This window comes from Nanorana parkeri, unplaced genomic scaffold (assembly GCF_000935625.1).
Source record: "Nanorana parkeri isolate BGI_ZX_2015 unplaced genomic scaffold, ASM93562v1 scaffold33, whole genome shotgun sequence".
NCBI classification, from domain to species: Eukaryota; Metazoa; Chordata; class Amphibia; order Anura; family Dicroglossidae; genus Nanorana; species Nanorana parkeri.
In genome coordinates this window covers 670827-684628 of record NW_017306301.1, presented here as the reverse complement: position 1 = coordinate 684628, position 13802 = coordinate 670827, and the positions used below count along the sequence as shown (strand labels likewise).

At 39.9% G+C, this 13802-nt stretch overlaps 1 protein-coding gene across 1 annotated transcript in view; it reads right to left on the bottom strand.

The window, feature by feature from the left end:
• Positions 1-1466: 1466 nt before the first annotated feature.
• Positions 1467-13802, bottom strand: part of PPP1R1A (protein phosphatase 1 regulatory inhibitor subunit 1A) — a 125585-nt gene continuing 113249 nt past the window's right edge. Inside the window, exons 5-6 of the mRNA XM_018568710.1 lie at positions 2772-3008; positions 1467-1577 (exon numbers count right to left, since the gene is read on the bottom strand). Of these exons, the coding sequence (XP_018424212.1) occupies positions 1489-1577; positions 2772-3008 (326 nt within the window). The 3' untranslated portion in view covers positions 1467-1488. The remainder of the gene's footprint in view (positions 1578-2771; positions 3009-13802) is intronic.

Sequence of the window (13802 nt, the reverse complement as noted above, 5' to 3'; positions counted from 1 at the left end):
GCCAGAGTCTTCTAGCAGATCCCGGCCAATGAACAACAACTGGGCGGAGCCGGCTGTGACGTCACAGCCAACTCTGCCCAGTTGTTATTGTTTAAAGACAGATCAGCATCCCCAGGTAATTTGGGTGGAGATCGTTTGGCTTCGGGCTATTGTGAATAACCCATACAGCACCCCTTCAGTTCGACTGAACCGAAGGGCAGAGGCGGCCGAAGCCATGGCTGGATCCTTTGGCTCTTTAGTGAATAACCCCCTTAGTTTTGTAAATGGCCACCAAATGCATTTTGGAGCATATTTCTCTGCCCCTGTCATTCACTTGTATAGCTATGACCATATTTGTTTGTGATTTTGTTGCTAATTATGTAAAAATCAATAACCATCTTTGTGTGTCAAAAGTTTAGCTTTTCTTCCTGCTTCCATACCCTACATATTCGTCTGCACAAACTGCCTGCTGTCATAGCTTCCACAATTCTCTCCTACACATTCTGCCCCCTGTCATACCTCCAGGCTCCTCTAAAGCAAATACTGCCAATTGCCATACCCTCTGCACTTCTCTCCTGAACATACTACATGCTGCCCACTTTCATACTCTCCATACTCCTTTCCTGCACATACTTCTCCCCCGTAGTATCCTCTTCAATCCCATCCGGCACATTTAGCCTGTAACCATACACTGCACACTCTCCTGCACACATTGTCCCATGGAATACCTTCTGTACTTCTCTCCTGTATATAATGTCTACTGTCATACCCTTTGCACTCCTCCTACACATACTGCCCCTGCCATACCTACTGCACTCCTCTCCTACACATACTGCCCTTTTTAATACCCCTCCTACTCTGTTCCTGCACACACTGCTTGCTGACATATCCTCTGCACTCCTCTACTGCATACACTCCCTGCTGCCATACCCTTTGTACTCCTCTCCTACATATACTGCCTGCTGCCATACCCTTCATACTCCTCTTCTGCACATACTGCACTATTTCATACCCACTACACTCCTCTCCTGCACATACTGCCCACTGTAATAACCTCTGAACCCCTCTCCTGCACATACTGCCTGCTGTCATACTTTTCACACTCCTCTCCCACAAATATTGCCTACTGCAATACCCTCTGCACTCCTCTTCTGCGTATACTGCCTGTTACCACGCTCTTCGTACTCCTCTCCTACACATACTGCCCTTTATCATACCCCTTCTACTCATATCCTGCACAAACTACCTGCAATCATATCCTCCACACTCCTCTCCTGCATATACTGCATGCTGTCATACCATTTGTGCTCTTCTCCTGTATATACTGCCTGCTGTCATACTATCCACATTAATCTCCTGCATTTAATATTAATATTTAATAAATACATAGGTATAATTGGTGCCTTTTACAGTATGTATGCTTGAGTTCAGCTTTAACATTAAACTGTTTTATGATAACTTGTATGTGGAAACACTCACTAAATCTTTAATTGCCTTTTGTTTTGGGACCTATTTGTCTTCTACAATGGTTATGTGGCCACTGTGCTTTTTCTCTCTTGATTCCTTGATGTCTGAATTTGTTTGTCTTGCGGATATTCCTAAAAGTAAAGAGAATGTACATGATTTCAAATCTCTGGATACTCATACCATATTTTATAGAAGAAATGTATTTCAAAGAAATTAAACAGCATGACGTACTGAGTTAGCAAGTAATCCCATGAACATATGTATACAACTCAATATGTTCTGCCACAAATGTAAACTTAATGACCAAAATAAGCTGATCTCACTAGATCATATAGTTGTTTTACAAACCAGAGGAATCCATTTTGTTGATTTGGTTCTACTGAGTTTTTCAATTGTTCTTGAAATTGTGCTGGTAGAATTAAAATGGATGTAACATATACAACATGGTTGGTGTTAAAGCAGATACACTGTTTCCCCGAAAATAAGACATACCCCAAAAGTAAGACCTAGCACTATTTTTCAAGATTCCTGTAATATAAGACCTACCCTGAAAATAAGACCTAGGGGTCTATTCACAAAGCTACCGAAGGATCTGGCCGTAGCTTCGGCCGATCCTTCGGCTAGCTTCGGCACCAGGACCCCTTCGGTTCAGGAGAACCGAGGGGGTGCTGTACGGGCTATTCACAATAGCCCGTACAGCTCCCGATCACGGCCTAGGATGACAGGGGACTCCCTCCAGACCTCACAGTGACAGGGAGCACTCCAGTACCATACTTCACCAACTGCTGTCTCCCTGAAGGCACTGCTTAATGTAATGGTACTGTACTGTAATGTGTACCGGTAAATGGTACCATACTTTACTGCGCTGTCCACTGTCTGATGTCCCCACTGCTGCACCGCTGGTACCGCTGTCCCTGATGGCAAAGTATGCCAGCGTTGTAGAAAGCAAGGCTGCGGCGTCGGAGGAAGCAGAGCCGCATTAGCAGATACTTTCTCTATAGCGCCGGTTACTGTGACAGGCGGAGTGATACTAGATAACTTTTGGATTGTTGTACATGAATAACTTTAGATTGTTGTACATTTTGTTGCACAGTAAAAAAATAAATAAAGACATCCCCTGAAAATAAGACCTAGCGTGTTTTTTGGGGGCAAAAAAAAAAAATAAGACAGTGTCTTATTTCCGGGGAAACACTGTACTTACCTGTGACTAATAGGTCGTTCTTGAGTCATTATCTGCTGTGACCATTATAGACATGTGGCATTCTCCTCTGTTACTAATGAGCATCTAATACAGTATTTACATGAAATAGATCAGTTTACTTTACCTTCTGAAGAGTTTGGCTGATTATCCTGCTGTCTCCCTGGTGAGTTATTCTCCTGTTGTCCATCCTGCATAAAACAGCGACATGAGCTCATCTGCTGAGACGCTTGAATTGGAGCTGTGTTACCATGGCAACAACACCCCAATTTGGGCCTGTTATCCACGCTGTTCTGGCTCTGTGGGGTACTTTCATCTTCCGAGCTTTGTTTACACAGGTGATGCTCTGCTAACAGCTGCAGTTCTGAAAAACAGTAATGGTCAGGCCAAGGTAACAATAAGGCATACAAACTTCATGTATGGTCCAATCAATAGATGTAAGCGACAACTAAACATTAGTTTCTTAAATTACCACTAGATGTCAGTACATTCCAACATGTTTACCTAAGAAGACGATTGTTCATTATTTAGGAATACAGTTGACCTAAATGCAGTGCCAGGATAAGGTCCTCTAGTGCTCAAGGCGAAGGTACCAAAGAACAACCCCTCCTTACCCACAATTACATGTTACCAGCAGCACCTTATAACACATATTATCATTTTCAGCTAAATCCTTAAGAAACTACCGGTAAAATGTGCAAAGAAATTCTGTAATGTTTATAGTGCTCAAACCACTCTGACAGACCACTAAGCAACGTTCAGGTTTGACATGTAGGGTTAAAGATAGTTAAGCGGATCTTCCACTAAAGTGCAAGGTCCCCTTATGTGGCTGCTCCCCACCTCCTGCTGACAAAACGCTGCATTATAGAAAAAAATAAAATAATTACATGTGGTTTGGAATAGATGATTGTCATTGGATGCAGGATAGATTCGTCCAAGGACAATGACGTATTCCAAACCACATGTGATCGTATAACATATGATTACATATGGATTGTGAAGCGGCCACTGTCACCCACTCATTAACTTGAACTTGTGTCAGCAGCTGCAGCTAAATGGGACATTTGGGGTTCTGCCACAGGAATTCCAAATTGCATAGTGTGAGTATATATATATAGATATAGATCTACATCTATATATATATGTATAATGTATTGCAATGCAGAATGGCACCAGCTTTAGAGGACTATACATCTCAGCATTCATATCAGCAATACATTATACACAATGCAGAATGGCACCGGCTATAGGCGGACTAAAAATAGCAGCAATACAGTATACAGCAATGCAGAATAATACCATCAGCTATAGAGGATTACAATACCAGCAGAAAAATACTATTATTCTGCATTGGTGTATAATGTATTGCTGAGATTTGTAGTCCTCTATAGCTGATGGTATTATTCTGCATTACTGTATAATGTATTGCTGAGATTTGTAGTCCTCTATAGCCGGTGCCATTCTGCATTGCTCTATAATGTTACCAGAAAGGACCTCCATGGCAGGATCACTAGGTATAATTTTAATGAAAGCTCCTGGTCTGAAAACAGTGAAAACAACTTGAAATTACATTATTATGTTACTGTTAAAGCATGCATATTAAAGCTTCTGAGATTTTGTAGGCATTTGGGTCACATATTTCCAGCAGATAACATATTTCTCTAGAACACTATGCTGGACATTCAAAAGAACCTGGAGAATAGAAGGGAATGGAAGGAAGAGGAGAAGAGACAAGAGGAGAGGAGAAAAGGGAAGAGAAGAGGTGTTTTGGTACAGAGTTAACAAGGATTTGTAAACTGCTTTAGATTGTTTTGACAGTGCGGTGGAATACTGCAATTAACGGTTCAGATTTGACATGTCACCTTTCAAATATTTGCATTTCAGAATTTTAACATGTGTTCATCAGTAGACAATTATTCAAATGCCTGAAAAGATACGGAGGCCAGTGAGTGCCTTATTTTGTGAAGAACAAGGAGGTATCTCATGAACTGAAAACTGCAGGCTACTCTAGCTGTTCCTTGCGGTATTGTGTTTGTTGAACGAGTTTTCATTGCAATGGGTATCTTGGACAGACACAAACCAGAGGAAGGACTGTCAAAACAGAACTGTGGATTCAATACAATTTACATTACTCTTGTTTTGAATTGTATGTCATGGCAATAAAAGACAGTCACCTGCACATAGCAGCCAAATTCTAAAAGTGCCTTTAAATGGTGCAGCTCAGTGGCAGGAACTCACCCGTCTGAAATAAAAAGATTGCTTGCAGAATCAGTATTTGTGACCACTTAGGATCTAAAGAGCCTAGCCCAGTCACACAAGCACTAATGCATGCGCTAATAAAAACCAACATATAAACTACAACGTTTTTGTAATACATAAGGAGATAAATGCACTTAGAGGACACCCAGCGGCCAGCAATATAGGGAAATATGCAGAGCAGACTCCATGCAGATGGAGCTCTAGTTGAAAATACACCCTGGTAGTAATCACTGTACTAATCTGCTGTACTAATCTGCTGTGCATGTCCTGCACCAATTCTCAGACATCAGCATGGTGAGATGAATAAAAATCGATTGTTCTTCTCATTCATGAGCATAATAATCATATCCCTGATCCATCACAATCTGCTTTTTGTCTCTTCCCATTATAATGTATAGTCCTGAACAAGATTTTTTTAGCTGGACTGATATTTTAGTATTTTTTCATGCTTATAATCTTTCATACTTGCAATAATGCTTGATTCCTGATCAATCTAATCTATTGTATCTTTGAAGCCCAATACCAGGCCAAATCTTGTTTTGGAAAGAGCAGAGATGGGTTCGAGCTTCTGTCAGCTTATTAAAGCTATCTCGCTTAGGACAAGATGTGGTTGGAAGTCTCTCCAATGGGGACACAGATAAAAATAAAAACATTTTAGTAATATCAAGAAGGGTTAGAACTTCTGATGGTCTAATTGCAGCCTAACTGTGGTCTTTGCAGTCGCTCCCCTCATATCATAATTGGACCTTGTAGTGAGGGAAAATCTCCCCAGTTGGGTCACAGATGGAAATTAAAACCTGCCAGAAATGTTAAATCCTAGCGTTAGTGTTATCCAAAACGAATAACTTGGCTGAAACTGGCGTTAGGCTTTAAATGTCACCCATTGCATAACGGTGATTTCTATATAGTTGTGAACTTCTTTTTTTTTTCAGAACAAATTTGGGTACCTTTTTATGTTATATTTCTGTGAAGCTTTATCAGAGCCAAGGTTCTATTACAGTAAGTGGAATAAATAGATATTACTGGTATAAAAGAGGAAAGGCTGACATTTCTAATGCACACTAAGATGTCTGTTTGGACCAAGAAGAGGTGTGTAGACCTTGACCTAAAAAAATAAGCTGTTAGAGCCCATTTACATCTGTGTTAACGCGTGTTATGTCATGCATTAAGGTACGTTGCTGAAAGGAATGGGCAGCCTAACACACAAATAAAGGAGCATGCACCACTTTTAGCATTGATGTGCCCCAATGTGTATAAAGCAACAGTGTCAATCCAGCCTAAGAGCAAATAAAAAAATACCATGGACAGTAATAAACTATTACAGCAACCCTTAGTGGTGCAATGCAGAAGTAGGAAAGAATAGTGTAACACTTTGTTCCTGTCTCCATTGGGCAGGTGAAATCCTCAGGTATTATAACTCACACTCGCAGCAAAGAGGGGACTATTCTATGTTGCTTGATCTTTGCCTGCTTCCCTGCACTGCCCAACTTTGACAGCCAATTAGATACCCTACTTGGCCCATTTGTAATATTGGGCTACATTTTATAAATTTGCCAAAACAACTGTACCCAAGACCCTGTTCTGCAGCCCTTTATTATAATGTGTGTTCTACCAAAACAATACAGGCAAGTGTAGGAGCCCCGGATATGTCCAGGTCATTAAGGCCAGGGCGTTCATAGACAAGGGTAGATTTAAAAACAACATTTGACTAGGAGTTACCTTATAGCCATCTTAAAATGAACCTGTGCTTTGCCCATGCACTTTAAACATCCCCTGACCAGAAGCACATTGAAGGGAATTTATCAAAACTGGAGCAGACAGAATCTGGAGCAGTTGCTCATGGCAACCAATCATTTTCTCTCTTTAATTTTCAAATCTTAACTGAACAAACTGAAGAGAGAAGTTGATTGGTTCCTGTGGGCAACTGCTCCAGATTCTGTCTGCTCCAGTTCTGATAAATTCCCCCCATAGTCTTTTACTGCCCCACCACCCTGGCGGCTGGGAACAAGAGAAGTCACCCAGTGGATGGTATAAGTCACTCAAGCAGTAGCTTACACAAGAATATGTAGTCTCGCTGTTGCTTGGTGATTGATAAATAAAGGGTGTGCCTCCATATCCAGAATTACCAGATATTTTCTTTCCTCCCAACAGCTGAATGGAGCAGTGGGGGAGCTAAGAAAAGGTGTTTAAGTGCTGCTTACAAATTGCTGTGCAAACTGTTGGCGCTATATAAATCCTGTATTATAATAATAATAATAATAATAATAATAGTGTTAGCTCAGTTACGCTTCTAAAATTCTAGTGATTAATTGGTAAGAGTAGCAATTGCTACACAGGTGAACAAATGGCTTCCTATAATGTGAGCTACTCATGTAACAGTAGCATTTACTATGTTGAAGCAATTATTCACACATATTTGGACTGTTAAAAGTGTATCTAAACCCCAAACGTTTTATTTTACTTTTGGATTTTGTTATAACAAGTAGGTACAGTGAGGGAACACCCGTCTTAACTGTTACTGAAACAAGTGTCTCTTCTTTTCATTTTCCTTTTATTACTGTTCCAGTGACAGCTCAAGATATAGGATTTTCTGTTGGGGACAAGGGACACCAGGACAAATAGTGAGGGCTAATATCTCTAGCAGGGTAACAGACAACAAATAAAACCTGAAAGAGGTTCTAACCCTTCACTACGTTATACAAAAAAATGTTTAGACACAATGTAATTCCTTTAGAAAATCTCCAGTGTACTCTTGCAATCGGGATCTGTCCGTTCAAACACTGTGAGGAGAAGGCATCGAAAATTAAACGAACCAATCTGTACAGTATTCCTGTTAGCAATACATATATAATATGAAGATTATTATTGTAGATAATAAGAGTAAACTTCTGCAATAGTACAAAGTATTTAACTGCACTGACACAGATGTCAAATGTCACAGATGTTAAATGTTTATGAAGATTAATCTGAATAGAATTCATGTAGAATGTTAATTAGTTAGTACCATAATTACAAATTACTGTTTTAATAGAGTGTTTACTTAGATTAATCCATTCCTTTGTGAATTGTCTACAAAAAATACAAAGAACAGTTTACAAGATATCAAACTAAAGCTACAACACTCAAGGTCATTATTTTATGGAAAAAAGCCAACAAACAAGTAATCTGCATGTATTGCTGTAATAAAGCAGAAATGCAGGGTGAAATGTACTGATTGATTCTATGGCGTGTTAATGAGCTATCTTAATTATTGTAATTTATTTAAATAATGCATCTTAGCATATGTCTGCCAGTCTACATTATTTTAAGGCAGTCAACAGAGAATGATTATCATGGCTTCAGAGACTAATACGTCTTTTTTCTAAATTCCATTTTTTTCAGACTCAAACGGTAAAGACTAATATTCCAGTTTTGGGTAGATGCTGGGGGACTTTGAACCTCTTGGCGACTTCACTGGCAAAATCTCTGCGTCTTGTCTTATGAAAGGGGGCACCCAAATTCCTATAAGCCTTCCTGCCCGCAGACCCCCACATCCACTGGGCCAGGGTTGTGGGGAAGAGGCCCTTGTCTTCATCAACATGGGGACCATATGCTTTTTCAGGAGGCAAAACACCCTCCCCATGTTGAGGGCATGTGGCCTGGTATAGTGCAGATGGGGGGGCACATGCTCGTCACTCCCCCCGCCCCCTCCTTTCCTGCTCTGCCAGGCTGCTGCTCGTATTAAGGGTCTGGGTAGGGATTCTAGGGGTCTGGTATGAATTGTTTTGCTTTTTTTTTTCTAATGTCACTTTGCGAATTTGCATTAGAAAATATTATTGCACCCAAAATTAATAAAAATTCTGGATTCAGACAAATCCGAATAACGAAAAGAATTTCCCTTTTGGACACGATTCCCGAAAAATGAAATAACGAAAAATACGAAACTAAAAAAAGTTTTCCAGACACACGTCATATATAATGTACATGCAATTTGGCAGGATGAATGGCTCTGCAAATTGTTTATAAATACAGTATTCTTCTTAGTATTGCCATCGGTTTAGCATTGGAGTATTTACACAGAAAATTTTATGATTTGGACACATGCACTTTTCTTCATGTGTGTGATAGATTGATCCATGCTATCCAGATAAAATAAGAAGCACAATATTATTGTCAAACCCTGCTAAATAATGGAACCACATGTATGACAAAAAATGCCTTTTCTTCTGGGATTATAGGAAATAAAGCCATTTTATGGTGTATAGCTGGGTTTAGACTCACTAGTCATGTCATTTACATACTACATTTATAGCTACTGTCTTTGCAGTGTACAACTCTTCTGTGCTTGTTTTAAGGTTTTTAAATTGATATCCAGGGACACCCTGCCGCTGAGTCTGCAATTGCAAGATAACCAGGTTTAATATTGTCTCAAAAGACCAGCAATGTATGTAAAGCTGAATTCCAGTCAGGTATAATAGGTATATAGGTATATTAAGCATCAGAGATTGTTGATCCAGAGAATATCCGATTGCCTTATGGGATCTGGAAGGAATTTTCCCCCCTGTTGGAGCAAATTTAACCAGGCTTTATAGGGTTTTTTTGTCTTCCTCTGGAACAACATTGGGTAATTGTGGCCATAACGTTCTGTTTAGGCTTTTTTTTTGTTTTCATATCGCTATAGGTTGAACTCGATGGACATGTGTCTTTTTTCAAAATGACTAACTATATATAAAAACACCAATGGATGCAGTTATATATAAATTAAAAAGAATTGTACACTAGACTTGTGCGCCGTCAAAAAATTTGTTCTGTTTCGTTTCGTTTCGGAATATCCGTTATTTCATATTTCGTAATTCGTAACTGAACTCAATTCGGATTCGTACGAAATCCGAATTTTAGTTAGTGGCGGTTATATTTCAGACAATAGTATTCAGACTAGGAAAGGGTGGGAATAACTAGCAGGTCCGCTGCATGAACATGTTCTGACAAGAAACATGCTGACATTTGGACAGAGCATAGGGATGTTGCTCCTCCACTGGCCAATTACAGACTCTGGGCAGGTGCAAGTCCAAACTGTATTGCTCAATTTCAACAGAGAAAAGTCAGGTCACCAACCAGACATGGTGGCGTTGTGTAAAACATCTCCTCCACATATGTCAAATATATATTTAGCTGTCTGCCTGGAATTAGGTTTTAAGGGCTACTTATCCATAATTTCTTTCAAAATGCAATGTACAAAACATTTATCATGCAAGCTCACATGTAGTGTGGGGGCCTACCATTAGAGGTATAAGTTGAATTAATACATTTAGGTAGGTCATCACGCTGTATAGTTATTGGCAAAGTTTGCTGATCTAGCTCGAAACCACCAAACAAAGCTTTGAAGGAAAGACTTGGCATTGCCAGGTGCTGATTGGTGCTAAATATGGTGTCTCAAAGCCCAGGAAACTTCAATATACTTCAAGATTCTGACTTTTTAAAAATGTAAAGCTGAGAAACACGCGGGTGGACACAACTGTACGTCACTTTTTTTCTGGTTGTGTGTGCTAGGGGCACAAGCAGAATTCTGCTCTGTAGCTGTGAGATTGTATGTATGGTGGCAAACAGCATTTCCCCCCACCTCTGATGCCGCGTCCCCCCCCTCCACTGCCACTGCCAGTTATCCTGGGTTCCGCTGTCCCCGGTGCAGACCTGGGACCGGCTGAGTTGCTGTTTACACTCAAAAACGGAGGAGAGATCAGCATTCTTTCACTTGTTGCTCTCCTCCGATCTCTGATGGTGGAAGTGATGTGTATTACATCACTTCTGCCTCCAGCTGTCATCTTTCCAGCTGCTAAAGCCAGAGAAGCAGCTGGTAAAGCATTTTTTTAAAATAAACTTTTAAAGTGTCACCTATGGCCAATTTTAAGTATGGCAGTTGTTTGGCCTGGACCCTGGTCTTCAAGTGGTTAAGAAGTGATCGTGGCCCTAGCCTGTGACTTGCAAGCTGTGCAGTAGCTTCCCTGTTTGTTTTGCAAACTTGTACTCTACTGCATTGGATACTTAAGAGAATTATTCAAAATAACCAGAGTATGGTTAATACTAATCTGGATACTAATGGACTGTGAACACAACCTTTAGTGAATAGGCTAAATTTATTTTGTTAAACGTTATTTTGGTGACAGAAATCATTCAAGAGACAATTATTATAAAAATTGTGCTTTATTGTTAATAATATTGTCCCTTCTGGGCAAAGATTTTATTACCTAACTGCAGAATTACAAATAGGATTAAAATAAGAATCTGACACTTCCAGGTACGTCAGATTCTTCTTTTCCGATTGTCTGGCTGCAAGGTATTTCTTAGAGAGGGTTTCCCGATGGTGAAAACAGTGCCAGAATACAGCGTGTTGAAATGGCCACTTGTACTCTTCATCCTGTGACAGGATGACAAGGCAGGAGCACCACTGGGAGACAGTGACAGAGAGTTGTCACCTTATGACAGGAGCTACCTGGAACGTCATGGCAGGATCACTAGTAGAGTTAAAATAAAAGCTGCATAAAATAAAATATTTAAAATATTGTGTATTAATGTGAAAATATTAAAAATTACTTTTGAAATTACAAGAGCATTTAAAGTTTATTTGACATTTTAGTAAATGAGTTTGCATATATTTTATTCCAGCAAGCTTACAGTGGCATTTTATAGTGATGTTTAGGTGTGCAAATCCATATACTTCCATTGAAAAAATTCTCAACATTTGTGACTTTCCCTTAAAATCAGAGACATTTGTGTGTGCTGGCTGCTGATACTACAGAACTTTGATTTATTTATTGCAGTGATGATTGTCACATATTCTAAATAAATACTGTAAAATGGGATTATGTATGTGTAGCGCTCACCCCCGAAGGAGCCGCTGAGTATAATATAGGTTCTCCTACCTGTTGGTTCCAGCTACCGGTCCCTTTTGATCAGCAACAGCACACCGACACTCATGGACAGAATGGCTCGAGTCTTAGGGTTCTTTTGGGATATTTATTTGCAAGTTTCAACAGGAGAGAGAGGGTTTAGGGTCTGTAGGATGCCCTTGGATTCTTCTGAGGACAGCTTTCTCCCTTAGCAACCGCTAAGGCCGATAGCTCTGTGATCTGGTCCCAGAGACCAATAGTAGTAGTAATACTGCGAACAGATACCTGGAATAGGGTGAGAGATCTCCCTTGTGGGTCCCAGACGGACGCTCGCACCAGCTCCTCTGCGGTACCCTTCAACAAGCAGACTCTACCTCCGACCCAGCTTCCATCAGGTATTTTCCTCTTCAGGATCTGGAATCTCTGTGCTCTCAGCATCTGCAACTGCCAAGGAGCACTCCAGGTTAGTGGTACTATCTTCTTAGAACAAGGCACCCATCTCCTGCCACGTGTATGGGCCTAGCAAAGTATCAGTGTATCCTAGGCCTCTAGGCCCCTCAGCACCTGCCATGTGCTGAGGCCCAGGCCAGTTTTCCTGCATCACACAGACCTCCTAGGGCGAGGCCCCTAGGGGAAGAAGACCAGTGCACAGTGTCCCCAGACCTTTTATTACCTGCCCTCAACCATGCCTCTGAGTCATCCTACTCAGGGATTGGCTAGGGCCAGGTGCATAGTCATAACCTGAGGGTGGATCCTCCCTCACTGTATGCCAAGGCTCCCTTTTCCTCAGCAACAGGAGGAGCAATCGATCCAGCAGATTCAGGGATACGTATAGAATGCAGAGCTCTGTATAATCAGTATCTAGACTGGTTACAGTCCAGGTATCTCTAAATTGAATAGCGACATTTTAGAGGGCGCTACATATGCAAATTACATTTTCCTGATAAACACACACAGCCAAGCATTGCATAGTAGATAAGCAAGGGTCATTTAAAGTAGCTTTGTTTAAGTGATGACAGTGATATACATTAGATGTGCAATGGCTCATTAAACCAATTCCTGCTGGAAGATGCCTTGTGTAAACGGCTGACGTCTTTCTGTGATGTGGGAATAGCACTGCAAATGCGTAGACTTGATGCTTTTCTGTGGGTGGTTGTGTATGTTCTGCTCTGCCATACATCACAGGCAGTAATGTCTTATTTCTCAGTGTGCTGTAAGTTATAAACAGTGTATATGGTACTGCTGTAATTATCACTTCTGTTCTTACTTATAAAAGTTTGTTGTAGTTTTTCAGATGACTTGTGTTCTCTATTTTTTAAACTGTGTATATTTATGTGGAACTGGATTAAAATGAATTTAATGTCACTACTTTTTGTTAGCTATAAATGTAATCAGCTTAATGTAAATTATTTGAAAGGATAGGTTTATATAAACTGTAAAGGTTGAAACTTGACAAGAAAGACAAGTCTTCAAGGAAAATGTATTACCATCTAGTTTTAGGATGCATAACCATCTGATTTCTCTTAGAGGGATATGTCAAAAATGTACAGAAGAGGAAAAACTATCACCAACTTGCTGCTATTATTTTCTTCCATTTACCGCTTTGATTCCAAGACAGCTTCCATGCACATAACAGCACATAGGAATTGGAAGAAATGAGACTTATGTCACTGGATCTTTTCAAGAGTCTTACCTATAACTTAATATGACTCAACACTAATATGACTCATGCCACACTACCATTATATAATGTTCTTGTTATCACCCAATATATGTATACAAGACCACCCTAATGTCATTTTCTTTGACATATTTATTATCTTCTTTTATACTCAGACAAGATTCTAACATTACAGACTATCTGATGTTTGGCATTGTCTGTATAGTTAATATATTGTCATATGCCATGTTTTTGTTTTTTTATCTCACTGTGAACTTTATGTATCCCTGTTTTATTATTTGTATAATAATAATAATAATAATAATAATAAAAAATACAGATTTAACTATAACTTACAAATATGATTTTTTTA